This window comes from Pezoporus flaviventris, unplaced genomic scaffold (genome assembly GCF_033815535.1).
Source record: "Pezoporus flaviventris isolate CSIRO_AGI_PZ_B2104156 unplaced genomic scaffold, CSIRO_AGI_Pfla_v1 ptg000148l, whole genome shotgun sequence".
Classification (NCBI taxonomy): domain Eukaryota; kingdom Metazoa; phylum Chordata; class Aves; order Psittaciformes; family Psittacidae; genus Pezoporus; species Pezoporus flaviventris.
In genome coordinates this window covers 39,988-58,440 of record NW_026892696.1, presented here as the reverse complement: position 1 = coordinate 58,440, position 18,453 = coordinate 39,988, and the positions used below count along the sequence as shown (strand labels likewise).

General features: G+C 55.1%; 1 protein-coding gene across 1 annotated transcript; it reads right to left on the bottom strand.

Annotated features, from left to right (window-relative positions):
• Positions 1-817: 817 nt before the first annotated feature.
• On the bottom strand, positions 818-18,321 carry SZRD1 (SUZ RNA binding domain containing 1). The gene is made up of 5 exons (XM_061479360.1): positions 18,189-18,321; positions 15,617-15,834; positions 5,238-5,287; positions 4,093-4,344; positions 818-2,924 (listed from the first exon to the last, which is right to left on the bottom strand). The coding sequence occupies exons 1-5, from the start codon at positions 18,319-18,321 to the stop codon at positions 2,822-2,824; spliced, it is 756 nt and encodes a 251-aa protein (XP_061335344.1). The 3' UTR covers positions 818-2,821.
• Between the last annotated feature and the right edge of the window lie 132 nt (positions 18,322-18,453).

Genomic DNA, 18,453 nt, shown 5'->3' with positions numbered 1-18,453 from the left:
AGCTGCTCTGAGGTCTCCATGTGACTTCTCTTCTCCAGGCTGAACAGCCCCAGTGTTCTCAGCCTGGCTCCATACAGGAGGTGCTCCAGCCCCTGATCATCCTCGTGGCCTCCTCTGGACTTGTTCCAACAGTTCCATGTCCTTTTTATGCTGAGGACACCAGAACTGCACACAATGCTCCAGGTGAGGTCTCACAAGAGCAGAGCAGAGGGGCAGGATCACCTCCTTCGCCCTGCTGGTCACGCTCCTTTTGATGCAGCCCAGGATACGGTTGCTTTCTGGGCTGTGAGCGCACACTGAAGCCGGCTCATGTTCATTTTCTCATCAACCAGCACCCCCAAGTCCTTCTCCTTGGGCTGCTCTGAATCTCTTCTCTGCCCAACCTGTAGCTGTGCTGGGATTGCTCCGACCCAGGTGTAGGACCTTGCACTTGGCATGGTTAAACTCCATGAGGTTGGCATCAGCCCACCTCACAAGCGTGTCAAGGTCCCTCTGGATGGCATTCCTTCCCTCCAGGGTATCAACCGAACCACACAGCTCGGTGTCATCGGCAAACTTGCTGAGGGTGCACTCAATCCCACTGTCCGTGTCAGCGACAAAGATGCTGAACCAGCCCGGTCCCAACACCCATCCCTGAAGGACACCACCTTTTTGGCTTCGTACCAGCACAAAGGCCAAAAACCTCCTCATTTTTTACCTTCCCAAGGGATGTTTAAGGCTCTGCTCACACCGGGAGCTCATCCATCACCACCCCCCTCTCCTGCAGCAGTCCCTTTGGGATGGGGGTGGATAAAGCAGAACCAAACGCATTTTGTCGTTAAAAGTTTAAAGACATTTATTTAAAATACAACTTTATAAAACGTTTTCTTCACGGCGCACGGGGTTTGGGGGGGGGGGGAGGGGGTGAAAACACACGTGGTACCGTGGTCATCCTCAGCGTTCCCGGGATGAAGGGGCTTCCCGCAGGAACGCCGCCGAGCCCTGCCCGCGGGCCGGCCGGCTCCTGGTCACCGGGATGGAGGAGCCGGGAGAGATCCGTGCTGGAAAAGGAGGTTTTGGTGCTGGAGATGGAGATTTCAGTGCCGAGATGGGAGGTCCGGGTGCTGGAAATGGAGATTCCGGTGATGGAGCTTGGAGGGGGGGGGGGGTTCAGTGCCGGAGATGGGATGTTTTGGAGGCAGCGACTTTAACACTGATCAGCTACACCAAACCCCACTGGATTTGGGGCTATTCAAAGCTATTTTGGATAATCATTAAGGAAAGGCGCGGTGACTGCGGTTATTGCTGATGTCATTCCCCTCTCCCGCTCCCCCCAGGGCCTCAGCCTGACATTGGGAGGGGATAAACATTAGGACCCCCCCCCCCCCCCAAAACATGGGGATACCCAGGGGATCCCTGCCCACCACCCCCTCACCACCATCCTCAGTGCTTGAATGAGCCCATTAATGCTCTAACGGGGTCATTGAGACACAGGTAGGTTTATTTGACCGTCTGGGGTTGGGGTGAACACGTCTGTGGGTGTCCAGGCACTTCCCTGCGCGTGGAGGACACCGGGATTCACTCCTTTACCCCTGAACCTACTGAGCACAAAGCGGCACAATCATGCACCCAGAACCAGCAATGGTTTTCCAGGTCCCATCCCCTCCAGGACGAGCACTTAGTGTTCATCTCATCCCTCAATATTAAGGTAGGTCAGCTTCATCCAGGGGGGCAATATCCACGTTTTCACCATCACCAGCCTCCCCGTCATCCTCCCGGGAGCTGGAGGAGGAATATCGCTTCCCAGCAGCCGCCGGTACGATGGTGGGAATCATCCAGACTTTATCCAGCGCTGGGTTTCTTCCCTGATGTGATTCCAGGAGGGAAACGCAGCTCGTACCGTGACCATCCGTGACACTCGGAGTCAGCGCCATGGGACACCCCATTCCCTGGCCACACGACAAGCCTCATTCCACGGACCACAGCAGCACCTTCTCCTCCGTGCAATGGATTCCTAATCCTTCACCTCCCGGTGCTCTCAGCCAGGTGGGAAGCGTTTTCCTGGGATGGGGGCACGCTCCCTGCTCCCCAAATACAAAAAAAGAAAGCCAAAAAACCAACCAAAAAAGATGATTTGAAGCTTTTCCTCAAAGCCAGCAGAAAACACCAGCCAAGCTCTACCAGGAGCAGGATGTAAACTCGGTCATCGGGCTCCAACAGCTCCCAAAGGTGGGAATCTGGAGTCTGCACCCCCTGTGCTTGGCAGAAGTGGAAATGGAGAAGGAGAAGCAAGCAGCTGCCAAAGGCGAGCTGGGAAAAGCTGCAGCAATTCACTGAAATTCCTTGTTGGAAGCTTAACTCCCTCTCACAATGAACCCCAAGAGCTCAAACCCATCCCATGTGCTCCGCCAAACAGACAGCAGAGAGGACATGAAATAAAGAGAGATCCTTGGAAGCAGAACTCGCTCCTAAGGCGATGAGGACAACACGTGCGTCTGGGGAGCATTCCCAGGGGTTTTGCTTCCTTAAATCCCGGGTGACGAGGACGACAAACGTTATTGCTGGCGCTAGCTGCAGCCCAAGCACCGCGCCCGCGGCTCCCTGCACCCATCTGAGTCCTTTAACCCCCCCCCTTGTCGTCCCGGCCATGCGGGGACAGCCCTTCGCCGTCTGTGGGTCACAGTGGGTGGCGAGGGGAGGTCACAGTGCGTGGGGATGAAGGTCACAGTGGGCAGAGCAAAGGGGATCACAGTGCAAAGAACCCGGGGAGTTCCCTTTGCTCAAGTCCGACGCAGGGCAGCGGGCGCTGCCTCCCGCAGCAGCATCTCCCTCCTGCCCGCCTCTATCTGCGCTGCTTGAAGCCTTGGGAGCCGTCAGGACCCAGGGGTTGCCTAATCACATTGTTGGGCTGCCTGGTGTCTTCTGGCTGGGAAATCCTCGGGGGCCTGCAAGGAGAGAGGAGGTCAGAGGAGGAGGTTGGATCTGGTGATCCCTGAGGTCGCTTCCAGCCTGGGATGCTGTGATACTGCACCCGCCTCAGTGGGGAGCCACCACCACGGAACAATCGGTGCACATCACTCCCTGGGACAAGGAATGTGGCCCAACCCAAACCAGCACTTAGGTTTCTATCCAGAGAACACACAGCACAATGCCTCCAAGTGACCTGTGTGCAGTAAAGAGCATTCACACCCTCCCTTCTGCATGTGGTGGTTTCCTCAAGTCTAAACCCTCAGGGCAGATGAAGAAATGTCCTGCTGGGATAAACCAGGAAGAGTCGTCCCCCGCCCGTGTGCTGGGCTGCACCCCCAGAGCGTGAGCAGCAGCTCAGGGAGGGGATCCTGCCCCTCTGCTGTGCTCTGGGGAGACCCCCCCTGCAGCCCTGATCCAGCTCTGGGGCAGCAGCACAAGAGGGATGCGGAGCTGTTGGAGTGAGGCCAGAGGAGGCCATGGAGATGCTGCGAGGGCTGGAGCAGCTCTGCTCTGGAGCCAGGCTGAGAGAGCTGGGCTGGGGCAGCCTGGAGAAGAGAAGGCTCCTGAAGGGGAGACCTGAGAGCAGCTCCAGTGCCTGAAGGGGCTGCAGGAAAGCTGGAGAGGGGCTTGGGACAAGGGATGTAGGGACAGGCCAAGGGGAATGGCTTTAACCTGCCAGAGGGGAGACTGAGATGAGCTCTTAGGCAGAAGCTCTTCCCTGTGAGGGTGCTGAGGCGCTGGCACAGGGTGCCCAGAGAAGCTGTGGCTGCCCCATCCCTGGCAGTGTTCAAGGCCAGGTTGGACACAGGGGCTTGGAGCAAGCTGCTCTAGTGGAAGGTGTCCCTGCCTGTGGCAGGGGTTGGAGCTGGAGGAGCTTTAAGGTCCCTTCCAACCTAAACCAGGCTGGGATTCTATGAACCCTAGTTGTCCACACATCTCTCTTTCCCCCCCTCATGCTCTTCCAGGGATCAAAGATCACCCGAACAGCCACATCAGGCACTTCCCTGAAGTCCCATCTATTTGAGGTTCAGGCCTCCCTGCTTGCTCGCAAAGCAACGCCTTCTCCTCGATGGCCTCACTTTGCTCTCCAAGGAGCTGTTCGGGGAGCTGGCTCACACGGAGCACACAGGGAGCTGCTCTCACCTATCCAGGATGGGTTTCTCCTGCTCTTCTTCGGGGCTGGCGCTGCCCAATATTCGCTTCCTGGCTTCCGCGTACTCCGCTTCCCGCTGCGCCAAGGATTTCACCGGGAAGACCGGCCTGCTGGCGGAGTTGGGATTGCTGAGCACGCCGTTGGTGGTCGGCCTCTTGAGGATGCGGATCTGGGGGGGAGGCCCTGCGGGGAGGCTGTCGTCCTGAATCACGATCGGCACTTTAGGAGGGGATTTGGACTTTCTGCTGGTGGAAAGGCAGAAACAGGAGGTTGGTTCTGGTTCCCGAGCGGGTTCTCCTGCTCTCCATGGGAATTCCTGCCTGTTGGATGTCATCCTGTGATTAAGAGGTAGCCTGTGATAATTAAAGACCCTGCTATGTTTGTAACCCTAAACTAGAGCTCAGCAGGGATGGAAAATCAGTCCCTTCTGCCTTCCACATCTTCAAGCGAAGGGAAGCAGACCCTGGGCTGAAGGTTTAGTGGTTCTACGTGTAGATACTGGTATCAGCACCATGATCCCATTCCCTGTTAGGGCTGCCCTCACCAGGACACCCAGCCCAAGCTGTCATTTCACACCTCAGAGCCAGCCTCGGTCCCTGTCACCATCTGCATTGCTCTTATGATCCCTTCTCCGTGTGGCATTCCCAGAGAAGTCTCCCCGTGACTCCTTAAGTGGCCTCCCAGGAATCAAAGGGGTGAAAATGAATCCACCACAACAAAAGACTTGTCAGAAGTGATTACAAACAGGCTGTAACACCCACCCCCCATCCCAACCCAACCCAAAGCAAGCAGGAAGAGAGAGTCTCACTGATGCAAGACCTGTCAAGCCAACCCAGGGCTGGGAGCTGGGATTACCTGACTCACCCTCAGTGTCTCTTTCTTACCTGGCTTCTCCAGGGCTGCAGCTACAGCCAGCCCGGAAGACCCAGCTCTGAAATAAACTCACTCCAAGCAGCTTTCCACTCCCCCGTTATGGATCGAAAGGGCCATCTAGTGGCACGAGCACGGAATTCCCTGGTTCTGACCTCGGAACTCGGCTGGTTCTCCTGTCGGAAGCCATTTCCCTGCTGTCCCCTCTCCCCAGAGCTCAGGAATAGAACGCTGGGTTTTAAACCAAGCCGTGCAGCACCATTACCTTTCCTTCTGTGTGATCTTCAGCTTCTTCTCCAACCGTCTGTCTATCTCCTAGAAAGGAAGAAGATGAAAGATGAAGATGAAAGAAAGGAAGGAAGAAGATGAAAACCTGAAGGCTCATCTCAAGAATTGGAGCTTAAGTCTGTCTGCACCCATATTTCATCCCACTTTACAGTGAAACCATAAAGGGGGCACAAACAGAGTGCGTGTCTCCACCTGAGGATGACTTGCAAATCAAGAGGTAGACAAGAGCCAAGCCACCACCTACATCCATAGCCATTAATACACCTCCAGCAGGCTGTGAGTCTTGTGTGTCACGGCGCGAGGGCAGCCGCAGGGCACTCATGGCTCATTGTAAGCACTTCAGCTGGCAGGACAGCTCTATCGAGGGTGAGGAGCCATGGGAACACAGAGGGAGGTATGCCCGGATCCGAGCGGGAGCTGGCACCAAACCTCTGGGGCAGAGCAGCAGCAGCAGCAGGCGCCGGCCGGGGCGATGCACATCCTTCTGTGTGCCCGATTTCAGCCCCACAGCCTGCAGCCATCCGGAGGCCTGGCCGGCAGGGCCACATTCCTGCTGCAATGAGCCCTCCTTCCCAAACCCTGCCCTGCCCTGCCCCGGTGCACCCGAGCAGGAGAGCGCAGCTGAGCCTCCTTGTGCTTCTCCCCTCTGCACCATGGCTGCAGAGTCACCCATGGGCACAAAGACATTGCACAGACCCCCAGTGCCAATCGAGCGTGGCTCTGAGCATGTCAGCTTCTGTCCCAAGCTTCCCAAAGGTGTCCGTGTTTTGCAATTGGAGCAATCCCGCAGGGACTCTTGGCTAACCAGGAGAACAAAGCCGGCTACCAGGATCCTCACTGATGCACTGATGTGTTTAACCATCAAGGGAAGGGGGAACAAAGACACCTGAGAGCGTCCCAGTTGCACGAGCTGATAACTGGCAATACTGCAGGAATTCCAAGCTCCCGGCAGGATGCAGCTGCTCCACTTTTGGGGCTGGTTTGCTCAACTGCACTGTGAGCTCCCTGCCCTGCTGTCAGAAACCACAACAGGCACAACCCAGGGAAGAAACTGGTTTGCACAGTAATTCCCTGCTGCCCCAATAAGCAGGGAATGAACACAAGTCACAACAAGGTGCCAAACCACAGAGCTTGTGCTTGGTGACGTAGCCCAGAACCGCCCCCCCCGTGTGCTGGGCTGCACCCCCAGAGCGTGAGCAGCAGCTCAGGGAGGGGATCCTGCCCCTCTGCTGTGCTCTGGGGAGACCCCCCCTGCAGCCCTGATCCAGCTCTGGGGCAGCAGCACAAGAGGGACGTGGAGCTGCTGGAGCGAGGCCAGAGGAGGCCATGGAGATGCTGCGAGGGCTGGAGCAGCTCTGCTCTGGAGCCAGGCTGAGAGAGCTGGGCTGGGGCAGCCTGGAGAAGAGAAGGCTCCTGAAGGGGAGACCTGAGAGCAGCTCCAGTGCCTGAAAGGGGCTGCAGGAAAGCTGGAGAGGGGCTTGGGACAAGGGATGTAGGGACAGGCCAAGGGGAATGGCTTTAACCTGCCAGAGGGGAAACTGAGATGAGCTCTTAGGCAGAAGCTCTTCCCTGTGAGGGTGCTGAGGCGCTGGCACAGGGCGCCCAGAGAAGCTGTGGCTGCCCCATCCCTGGCAGTGCTCAAGGCCAGGTTGGACACAGGGGCTTGGAGCAAGCTGCTCTAGTGGAAGGGGTCCCTGCCCGTGGCAGGGGTTGGAACTGCTTGAGCTTCAGGTCCCTTCCAGCACAAACCAGGCTGGGATTCTCTGGCTCTAAGCAGTCAGCATCCCAAAGGAACCTCCACTTAGGATGAAATAACTGTAAGTGCTTTAAGCAGACAAAAGGCAGGAGGTTGAATTTTCTCCCAGCCTCTGTACTGGAAGGTGATGAGTGATGTGCCAGAACAAAACCAGGGACTGGAAGCCAGGTTATGGCTAGAGCCTCCCATCAAGGGCACATGAACCTGTCGGCTCCTTCCTCTTCACTGGGAGCAAAATCCCACCCCAGTGCTGCTTGGGAGGATGGAATGAAATGTGCAGCAGCTGCTTCCCACCTGCAAAGGCCAAGGATCAGCAAGCAGGGAAATGGATATCCCTGCAAGGATGGAGACCTCATAGAGCAGCTGCCGGCAAACAATGACAGTCAAACTAAGGGGAAGGGGTTTCTCATGTGCCCAAACCAGGTGAGGCCGTATCCTGCTGGTGAAGAGTGTTTACAGCACTTTTTCCAACTCAAACAGCTCACCACACCTCTCTGGGGCACCTGGAAGCAGTGACCTGGAAGGAACATCCTTAAACATCCCTCATTAAAGCCTTCAGCAGAGGAGAGGGATGACAGGAAGATGATGCAGGGTGGGGAAAGCACCTTCAAGAGTCATGGTGCTGAACCACACAAGACAAGCTCAGCAACCCACGGTGAGGCCCATGGGGCACAGACATGGCAAGGAAGGCTCTGTCTGTGCTCTCCTCCCTGGCACAGGAGCTGGGTTTGACAAACGCCGCATTCCCACATGCCTGATGGCTCTGCAGGTCCGTCCTGGGGCTCAAGTCCTGGTCCATGTGCTGGACTATGAGATCCTGCAATTGCACAGCCTTGGATCGACCTCAGCGGGTGACAAACACCTGATTAATGGGCCTGTCACTGGGCTGAGCAGCTCTGCACACCCTCACACACACACACACAGACATCCTCTGACGCCAGAGCCTGCAGCTTCCCCTACCAGAAACAGAGTCCTCTACTTTGCTTAACACACACAAACGTATCCCAAGGAATCCTCCAAGACCTGTGTTTGGGACACACTGCTCCCCAAAACAATTCCTGTCCACGTCTGTTTGACTCCTGTGCAGATAACTGCTGGCAAAACACCTGGTATTTTGTCTCTCATCACAGAATCCAGCCTGGTTTGGGCTGGAAGGGACCTTAAAGCTCCTCCAGCTCCAACCCCTGCCATGGGCTGGGACACCTTCCACTAGAGCAGCTTGCTCCAAGCCCCTGTGTCCAACCTGGCCTTGAGCACTGCCAGGGATGGGGCAGCCACAGCTTCTCTGGGCACCCTGTGCCAGCGCCTCAGCACCCTCACAGGGAAGAGCTTCTGCCTTATCTCCAACCTGAACTTCCCCTGTTTCAGTCTGAACCCATCACCCCTTGTCCTGTCACTCCAGTCCCTGATGAAGAGCCCCTCTCCAGCATCCTTGCAGCCCCCTTCAGACACTGGAAGCTGCTCTGAGGTCTCCACATCCCTCCACAGTTGTCAGTGGTCACCAAGTGCTGTTCACCAGCCACCACACACCGGCTCCTCACCCAAGAGCAAAGTAAAGCTCAGTTAAACCATTCCAAGTCCAACATCGGCTCAGAGCCACGATGTGCTCTGCTTCCTTCACACATAAAGATCCTAGCAGAACAGCATCAACCAGCCATCACCCCCAATACACACATGTCACCTCACCCCAGCCACATTAGCCTCACACGATGCTGTGCTGCTGAGAGGATTCCAGCTGCCTCCATTGGGTACAAAGAGCCTCCCTTTGCGTGCAGAGGCTGGTGTGGTAACAGCAGCTCCCTCCTCACATGCACCTCTTGATGTGTTCAGTGTTGTGTTCTCTGAAATGCAGGGCTTGGCCCGGTTTGCCCTCAGCAAGAGTCAAGCTCTGGGTGTTGAACACGACTGTGTCTGAAGCGGAGGCGTTTGGATGCAGAGAGCATCCCAGATGCAGGCAGGCAGCCCTGACGCTGCCAGACCAAGCCCCACACATGGATCACGCTGCACGAAGCCGAGCAGCAGAACCACCTTGACACGGCTCATTCCTAATGAAGAAGCACGCCGACATTCCCTGCCCCTGCTCCATGGGGAGGTGTTTGCCTCCTGATGTCATTCCCTGTCCACTGCTGTGTCACGCTGCCACAAGGCTGGGTGGTAATGAGATAAAATTAGGCCCTGACGTGCAGGGTGAATGCCAGGAGCACTACAACAACCCAAAGGCACGAGCCCGCAGCAGAGGCCACCAGAGCTGGCACCCCGGGGCATCACGCTGCACATTCCCAGATCCCAAACCCAGGCATGAGTCTCCTTAGGAAGCTCTCCTGGCTTTTATTTCCCAAATCAACTTCTATCTATACCCAACCCCCCCCTTATTTCTATACTTTCCACCCCCTGGTTCAAACCACCCGCCCCAAGGATTAGCAAAGAATCTCAGCAAACTATTTTTAGGGCTATTATGTCTGGGGACTAAAAAGGACCCAAACACACACACAGAGCATGAAGAAGACACTGTTCTTTGACATTTAAGCTGCATTTGTAGGTGAGGACGTCATGGAAACAACTCCAGCCCCATCCCAGCCATCCTTCCAAGCCTTTAACCCCAGGACAAACAGCAATGCATACAAGGATTGACAGAATACCTCTGGAAGGCCGTTGGACAGGGACCAACACACAAACCTGCTGCACAGACCCATCCCAAGGAAGAACCCCACCATCACAGAGGATAGCTCAGTGATGTTATGGGTACTTGGAGACCGATGCTGCCCCCGACACCCCTGAAATGTGCCCTTCAGGAGGGGTGCCCCCATGGATCATGTAGGGTTTAGGCACATTCCCAAGGAAACCCAGTTTTCCAGAGTATTGCAAAGCACAGGGAGAGGCTGGAGTCAGCCCTAATGTGGCTGGAAGAACTTTCTTGGAGTAACTGTAATGCATTAGATATGTCTATGGAATTATCCTTCCCATCCCTGCCAACAGGGACTCTGAACAGACTCAACTCCAGCTCTGGTGGAGCAGGGGAAGGGATAACAACATAGCGCTGGGGTTCATTTCCAGTTCAGTGAGTAACCAGGACTGAATGTCTGAAGGGAAGCAGAGGTTTGGGCTTTACAGCAACCCCTTCTGCCAGGAGGACAATTCCTCTCCACCTCCCAGATAAGGTGACTGCAGGAATCCAGGAGACAGCCACCAGGACAGTCATGGATACAGGAATCTCTCCTAGATAGGTGATAACATGTCACATACACAGCTCTAGAAAACCATTAACCACAGTCTGGGATGTATTTACTGGACATTCCCCCTGAGCACAACCCTCTGCCCTTCCTCACCCAAGTGATGTGTAAGATCAAACCCAGAAAGAGGGAATCGAGGCTGGAGCTGCATCCTCCTTCACCAGCCAAACCAAAGCCTTGTCTGGACCAGAGCACCACCAGATCCTCTGGCATCTTCTAAAGGACAGGAGATGAACTTCGAGGCCTGGCTCATATTCTCATCTTTAGACAAGAACCAGGTTGTCAGAGCTGAGGTTACCAAAGGTGCTCCTGGTTCCTAACCCCTCACAGCAGCACATACAGACTCACCAAAAGCACCATCAAGTCTGAGCAGGAGCAGATAATCCTCCGCCACCTCCAAGCTGACTCCTCATTAGGTACCTACTTCTTTGCTCTGAAGATAAATTAATCTTCTATTAATTACAGGAACATTGCAATTCCTGAGGCTATCCTGGGAATCAAAACTGCTCCATTAATTAATTCCCCGTGTTACTCTGCTTATGTTAAACCCTGGCAGCGGATGGTGCCTGAGAAAGCCTCAGATGCTTCTCAGTGTGCTGGCATTTACATCTTCCATAGGCAGATAATGCTCCTGGTAGCGGGATACTGGGAAACAAGACACGGGAGTATTTTGGGGAACAAGCCTGGCGGGCGCCACACGGTATTCCCAGCACAGACACACTACAGGAGGGGGGAAGCACTTGGGACATGCACTTCTCAGCTACAGAGTGGGAACTGACACCCTTTATCAACCTAGCAACAAAACAGAGATTAAGACCTAGCAAAAGCCCTCTGCCAAGGGCCTGGAACATCCCTTAATCCTGAAGATCACCTTTGCCTTCCGCACCCATGTCCCTGCGCAGGGTCGCATCCAGCTGCTCCTCAAGGTCTGAGCAACACGAGCAGGACTTGCAGCAACATCCCCAAAGCCATTCCCAACCTGCAAACATCATTTTCTCCTACCAAAACAACCTCCTTTGCCCCAGCAACCCTGAGCAGCAGGAACGGAACCTTTCCTTTCCCAGCTTTAAGGCTCTGGTGACACTGCAAACACCTAAAGGGAACAGTCAGCAAAGGCTTTACAAAGAGCATTTTGGTCCGTGAAGTCAAAACTCATCCTAAAGGGGGCTGCAGGAAAGCTGGAGAGGGGCTTGGGACAAGGGCCTGTAGGGACAGGCCAAGGGGAATGGCTTTAACCTGCCAGAGGGGAGACTGAGATGAGCTCTTAGGCAGAAGCTCTTCCCTGTGAGGGTGCTGAGGCGCTGGCACAGGGTGCCCAGAGAAGCTGTGGCTGCCCCATCCCTGGCAGTGTTCAAGGCCAGGTTGGACACAGGGGCTTGGAGCAAGCTGCTCTAGTGGAAGGGGTCCCTGCCCGTGGCAGGGGTTGGAGCTCAATGAGCTTTAAGGTCCCTTCCAACACAAACCAGGCTGGGATTCTGTCATCCTCACAGACCTGACATCAAAACCCAGCAGTGATCCTCCCGGGTGCAGGTCCTGCAAACCAAAACCCCATCAGTTCCTCCTCTGGTGGCACAAGCTGGACTGGAGTCACAGCATTGCACACGGAAACATTTCCCTTTCGACTTCTCTGTGCTTCAATCCCATTTAGCAACTCCAAGCTAAAACCTTTACAAGCTGGGAACGCTCTGCCTTTGCCGCAGGCTCAAATCCAGGCCCTCTGACCACTTTAGAGAGGACAAAAAGAAGGTTTTCTTCCCCACCTTGGGTCCTCACCGAGTGCCACAGCACAAGCAGGCGACAACCCCTGTCCCCACACAGGAGGGACAAAGTTCAGTGACACACATTCAGCTGCTCTCATCCTCCCCAATGGCTGGGCTGCAGATCATCAGGGTGAGCTTCTCGTGCTGGTGGTGACCAGTGAAGCAAGGAGCAGCCTGAGCACGGGACTTCGACTCTGGACTGCGATGGGATAGGTGTGAAGGGCCAGTAGGAAGGCTGGATGCAGCGGCTGGGAGCAAACTGCCCTGTAAACTGTCCATCAGCAGCAAACTGAGGTGGAGAAAAGACACCCAAGAGGATCAGGTTTTACAGTTTTTAACCCATTTGGGGCTGCCAGACTGATTTCAACTCAGAATCTGTGCAGAGAAAACGTAAGTTCCTAATTTGGATGACACTGATGCAAATTCTGCTTAACAAAGGAATAAGCAAACCCCGAATAGCTTGAAGGGCACCAATTCCAGACTGAGGGTTACCTGTGACCCAGGACATGAGGCTTCCAGCCCAGTTTTGGAGCTCAGCTTCCCACCTGATGCTTAATTATTACGTTTAGGCAGGTAAATAGACTGAGGTGTCCCAAATAGACCTCTCTCATCCATGATTCCCTCTTTCCTACAGCCAGCCAGGCCACACAAAAGCCCCATATGAAGTCATCCGAGTGTTTACTAACCCAGACTCCTCATTTAGGCACTTCAGTTGTTATTTACGCCCTGTTTTCCACCCGTAATTCACAGAGCAGCAAAACCTCCCCATTCCACAGGCGTTTTCAAGTGTAGTGAAGCAGCAATGGGGTAACACAGATGGAGAGGTCCCCCAGAGCTCTGCTGCACGCGGTTGCTCAGGGGGTGGCACGTACCCAAAGAACTGCTCCTTTCTCTGGCAAGCACTGGGGAACTCCAGTGACCCAGGGGGGTAAAACACAAACAGAAACCACACTGAAGATGTGAAGACCCAAAAAGGCAACCTCAAGAGCAGCAGACATGCTTGAGGAGCTGCTTGACTGACCAAAGCAAGGCAGAAGGTCTGCCACAGGTTTCCTGGGGGTTTCCCCTTAACTTAAAGAGATTTTAGCACTGCCTCTGTTGCAAGGCAGATCTATAAGAAAGACGGGAGGGGAATTGTAACCGAGAGACCACAGCACCTCTGGGCAGGCTGGAACCACCTTCTTGAAGGCCTTGTGCACAAGTTCACAGCCTAACACCCAGAACAGGACCAGCACTAACATGTGATGTGCTCTTTGTCCTAAGGAACCCATCTGGGTGGAATATTAACAAGTTACATAGTGAGAAGCAAGCAACATATCCCAAAGCCCATCTGGGATCTGCTACACCTCTGCTGCTCCCTCAGAGATGTGCTGAAGGGTCTAACATAAATGATAGCAACTCAGGTCCTCAAGTGCTTGAAGTACGAGGAGCAGAGTCTGTGTTTAAAGCTGCTCCTTGATGTGGGAGTTATGCTTTATTGCATATTCCTCTTGAGCACTGGCTGCTGCTGGCTTGTGCCTTTCTAGGATCTGTCTTGTGCCACCTCCAATCCACGGCAAGTCAGAAGAATAAAATCACAGAATCCAGCCTGGTTTGTGCTGGAAGGGACCTTAAAGCTCCTCCAGCTCCAACCCCTGCCATGGGCAGGGACCCCTTCCACTAGAGCAGCTTGCTCCAAACCCCTGAGTCCAACCTGGCCTTGGACACTGCCAGGGATGGGGCAGCCACAGCTTCTCTGGGCACCCTGTGCCAGCGCCTCAGCACCCTCCCAGGGAAGAGCTTCTGCCTTATCTCCAACCTGACCTTCCCCTGTTTCAGTTTGAACCCATCACCCCTTGTCCTATCACTCCAGTCCCTGATGAAGAGTCCCTCTCCAGCATCCTTGCAGCCCCCTTCAGACACTGGGGGCTGCTCTGAGGTCTCCACGCAGCTTCTCTTCTCCAGGCTGAACAGCCCCAGTGTTCTCAGCCTGTCTGAAGATGTAGGTCCCTGTGCTGACAGGACCCGGCCACCTCACCCCTTCCATCCTTTTTCACCTCTGCCATGAGACCCATCTCGCTCGGGCAGGTCCCAGGCTCCAGGCCCACAACAGCAGCAGGGCTTGGGCACAGAGCCCAGCCAACAAGTGAATCAGTCTCGCTGCTGCTCTGCAGCATGGCCTCTTCCTGCCCTCTGCTCTCCACCTCTGGTAGCTCTGATTCTGCAGCAGCACAGCCCAACCGCATCCACGTCCATTGGGACCATGAAAACCCTTGGTCAGGCAGAGGCTGGGCTCCCCTGCTCCATCCCACCGTGCTTCCTGCAGCCACCGGCAGCAGTAGAGGGGCTCCTTCCTGCCAGGCAGGGCTTGGAAATGACCTTTTTAAATCACGACAGATGCCAGGAGGCAGCTCCTGACCCTTGTCTTACACAAGAGGAGCTCCTGCCGCAGATACCTTTGCTTCTGCAGGCACCCCCAAGCCCCGACAACTGCCAAAGCAGCTGCAAGAGCAGCAGCAGCTCCTCAGGAGAGCTTGATGAAGACAAAAACCCCACAAGTTTGGACTGGAAAAGGGGGTGAGAACAGCCTCTTCCTTCTAAGGGCTTTAGAAGCACACCTACAAGGTACGGGCTGGAAAGGACAGTGAGGACAGACAACGGCTGGCCGGGATCTGCGCAGCCCTACAATTTTAAACCATTACTCAAGGCCACAGCTATCAGCATTGCCGGGGACACGAGTTATGTCCCTTCATGGAGCGACTGAACCGCACCACCCAGCACAAGGCTCCGCAGGCCCTGGCACGGGGCGAGCGCTGGGCTCGGGCATGGGTTGAGTTACAGGCTCTATTTTGCCACCCCCTTGCTGGGCAGACGTAACCCAATCCCCCGAGAAGCCTCAGCCTTTTCACCAAGTCATTGTTACAAAGTCCTTTTGCCCTCTGGTTGGTAATGAACGCATTCAAACAGGAGTGTGCCTGGTAAAGGGTTTCCTCTCCCCCGGTGTGAGCCCCCCACAGACCCTAACCCACCCCCCTGCTAAAGTAATGGCTTTATTTCACGCTTCAGAGCCTCTCAGTGAGGAGAGGCTCAGCTCTGGAGCAATTAACGGCAAGCCAAAACCTCAGCTACGAGCCACGGTTTGTCCTAGTGAAGCAGCACGTTAACAGGGAGCCAAGGGAGCAAAAGGGCTTTGGCTGTGACCCCCCCCCGGCAGACACAGCCCACCCTGCGGGGCTTAACGTGGCTTATCCTGCCGTGGCCGCTCAGCAGAAGGAGCCAGCACCCCCCCACGCTCCCCAGCGCCCGCAGCTTTGGCCCGGCCCGGCCGCTGCCACCCTGCCCGCAGCCCCACACGGCCGGAGGAACAGAGAAGTGTGTCTGGGCACCGGGGGGGCAGCCGGAGGGGCGGGAAGCGGCTCCCACAGCACCGGGGGATGGAGAGGAGGCGGGCGGGAGGCGCTGAGGCCGGGTACACCCCCCCTCGCCGAGCGAGGCCGCGGTCCCTTTAAGAGGCCTAGCAGGCGCTCCGGGCCCGGCCGCCCCGCTGGCCGCGCCCCGCCGGCTGTCGGTCCCTCCCGCTCCGCCCCGCCGCCCGCCCGGTGCCCGCTGCCGGCCCCGCCGCCGGGCTCACCCCGCTGTCGGCCGCCTCCTCCCAGCTCTCGGCGACCTCCTCATCTTCCATTTTAATTGCCCTCCGCCGCCGCCAGCCGCGCCCCGCGCATGCGCGCCCCGCCGCGAGCGGCCCGGGGAGAGGTGAGGCGGGCGGCGCGTGCGCAGGGAGCCGCTGCGGGCGAGCACGTGCGGCCGGGAGGGGAGGGGGCAGGAGAAGAGGCGGCGCGGCCGCGCCCCCTGGCGGGCGGGAGGACCGGGGTCAGCCTGGAAGCGCTCGAGGTTTTGGGGTGGTTTCCCTTCCTTTCGCCATTCTCATCCGGTCCCACAACCCGCCTGTCCTTCCCACCTCTGCTCCATTAACACCTCAGCTACTCCCCAGTGTGCGGACCCAGCCTTTAAACCCAAAATAAAACATCATTTATTCATTTTCTCTTCTTTCTTGCCACAACAGACACAACTGCGTTCACTTCTTGAGTGTCTCCGGGGTGAGGGTTGTGGCTCATTGCCCCATTCTAGCAGCCTAAAAAAACAATAAATCAATCAGTAAACCCCCAAAATCAATAAATCAATCAATAAACCCCCCAAATCAATGACTCAATCAACAAACCCAAAAAAATAGATAAATCAATCAATAAACCTCCCAAAATCAATGACTCAATCAACAAACCCCCAAAAACAGATAATCAATAACCCCCCCAAAATCAATGACTCAATCAATAACCCCCCCAAATCAATAAATCAATCAATAAACCCCCAAAATCCAAAATCAATAAATCAATAAACCCCCCAAAATCAATAAATCAATAAACCAAAAAAAATCAATTAATCCATGAATAACCCCCCCAAAAATCAACAAATCCATCAATAAAATCACTTTTTGGACGGGCGCTCCAGAACCTGCCCCAAAATCCTTCCTTTTGCCCCCAAACGCTGCAGTTGCACTCATGGGTGTTCATGTCCTGGCTGCTTGCAGCGGGCGGTGACCCAAGGGGTTTATGGGCTCTTTAACAGCTGCGTTTACCAGTGTTGAGCCCTGGCCACGGAGCCTGCACAAGGCACGGCTTTCCCGGTGCTTCCTTCTTCCCTTTGCCTTGGAAGTGCCCTTGAGCTCGGCTCCACTCGGGATGGGATCAGGCTGCTCGGGATGGATGTTTCCCGGTGGATGCAGGAGCGCTGTGAGGTGTATCCGGCTGCAGGACAGCCCTGCTCCCTTCATGTTGGTTTTCCCTGTGACAGGAATTGGTGGAATTCCTCGCTGTGCCACTGCTGGCCATTGGAAGCAGAGGGAAGGAGCTGCTCCATCCTGCACAGCACCAAGCAGGTCCTGTGCCATGGAACCCAGCGCCTGCAGAAAGGAATTCCACTTCTCCCATGGCAGCATGGAGCCCGGGATGGGATGTGGCTGACCTGCTGGTGAGGCCTTGAAAAGGAAGGAAGAGCTTTGTCAGGACAAGTCCTGGGTGTCCCCATGGATCTGAGCTGTGCTGGGAGTCCTCCTCAGCCTGGCTGCCATAGGGAAGCTTTGCCCATCCGCAGGCAGCCGATGCCGTGTCCTGGTGAGGAGGGATGCAGGAGCTGGTGATAAACCAACACGAAGGGAGCAGGGCTGTCCTGCAGCCGGATCCACCTCACAGCGCTCCTGCATCCACCGGGAAACATCCATCCCGAGCAGCCTGATCCCATCCCGAGTGGAGCCGAGCTCAAGGGCACTTCCAAGGCAAAGGGAAGAAGGAAGCACCGGGAAAGCCGTGCCTTGTGCAGGCTCCGTGGCCAGGGCTCAACACTGGTAAACGCAGCTGTTAAAGAGCCCATAAACCCCTTGGGTCACCGCCCGCTGCAAGCAGCCAGGACATGAACACCCATGAGTGCAACTGCAGCGTTTGGGGGCAAAAGGAAGGATTTTGGGGCAGGTTCTGCAGCGCCCGTCCAAAAAGTGAATTTATTGATGGATTTATTGATTTGGGGGGGGGGGGTGTTATTCATTTATTGGTTATTGATTTTTTAGGATTTATTGATTTATTATTGACTTTTTTAGGGTTTACTAATTTATCATTGATTTATTGAATATTGCTTTTTTAGGGTTTATTGACTTTTATTATTGTTTAGGATTTATTGATTTATCGATTTTTTTAGGGTTAATTGGTCAATTTATTGACTGATTTATCGAGGTTTTGGGTTTAGTGATTGATTTATCGATTATTATGTTTTATTGATTTATTGGTTTTTTATGTTTTATTGATTTATGGAGGTTTATTGATTATTATTGTTTAGGGTTTATTGGTTGATGTATTGATTTATAGAGGTTTTAGGGTTTATTGATTTACTGATTTTTTTTTAGGGTTCATTGGTAGATTCATTGATTATTTGGGGGGGGTTATTGGTTGATTTATTGATTGAATTTTTGTAGGGTTTATTGATTGATACATTGATTTTTTTAGGCGGCTTTAACGGGGCAATGAGACACAACCCTCACCTCTGTATCCCTCAGGTCCTCAAGTAACACCGCTGAGGTGCAAAGAGCAAAGCTGCTTTGCCGCTGCTGCTTTCCCCCTCGGCCTCCACACCACAGCTTCCATCACTCCCAGCCCCACATGGCCGCTTCCTAACGGCTGGGGCACGGAACCGGGGACCCGGCTGTGCCTCCCCGAGCAGCGGCCGACGAGGGAGCCCGGAAAGCCGCAGAATCCTCCCGGTACGGTCGGGAAGGAGCAGGAGCCGCCCCATCGCCTTCTCCTCAGCGCGACCTCCCTAACATGGCGCCTCCTCCTCGGCGCGACCTCCCCAACATGGCGCCCGCGCCGCTCCCGCCACGACGGGACCTCCCCATCATGGCGTCCGCCACGGCGACACGAAGGC

Coding starts and splice junctions, on each gene's coding strand:
- SZRD1 (XM_061479360.1), bottom strand. CDS start 18,321: ATGGGGCGGCTCCTGCTCCTTCCCGACCGTACCGGGAGGATTCTGCGG. Junction 5,288..15,616: donor AGGAGGCGGCCGACAGCGGG/GTGAGCCCGGCG, acceptor CTTCCTTTCTAG/GAGATAGACAGACGGTTGGA. Junction 2,925..4,092: donor GAGAAACCCATCCTGGATAG/GTGAGAGCAGCT, acceptor CTCTCCTTGCAG/GCCCCCGAGGATTTCCCAGC.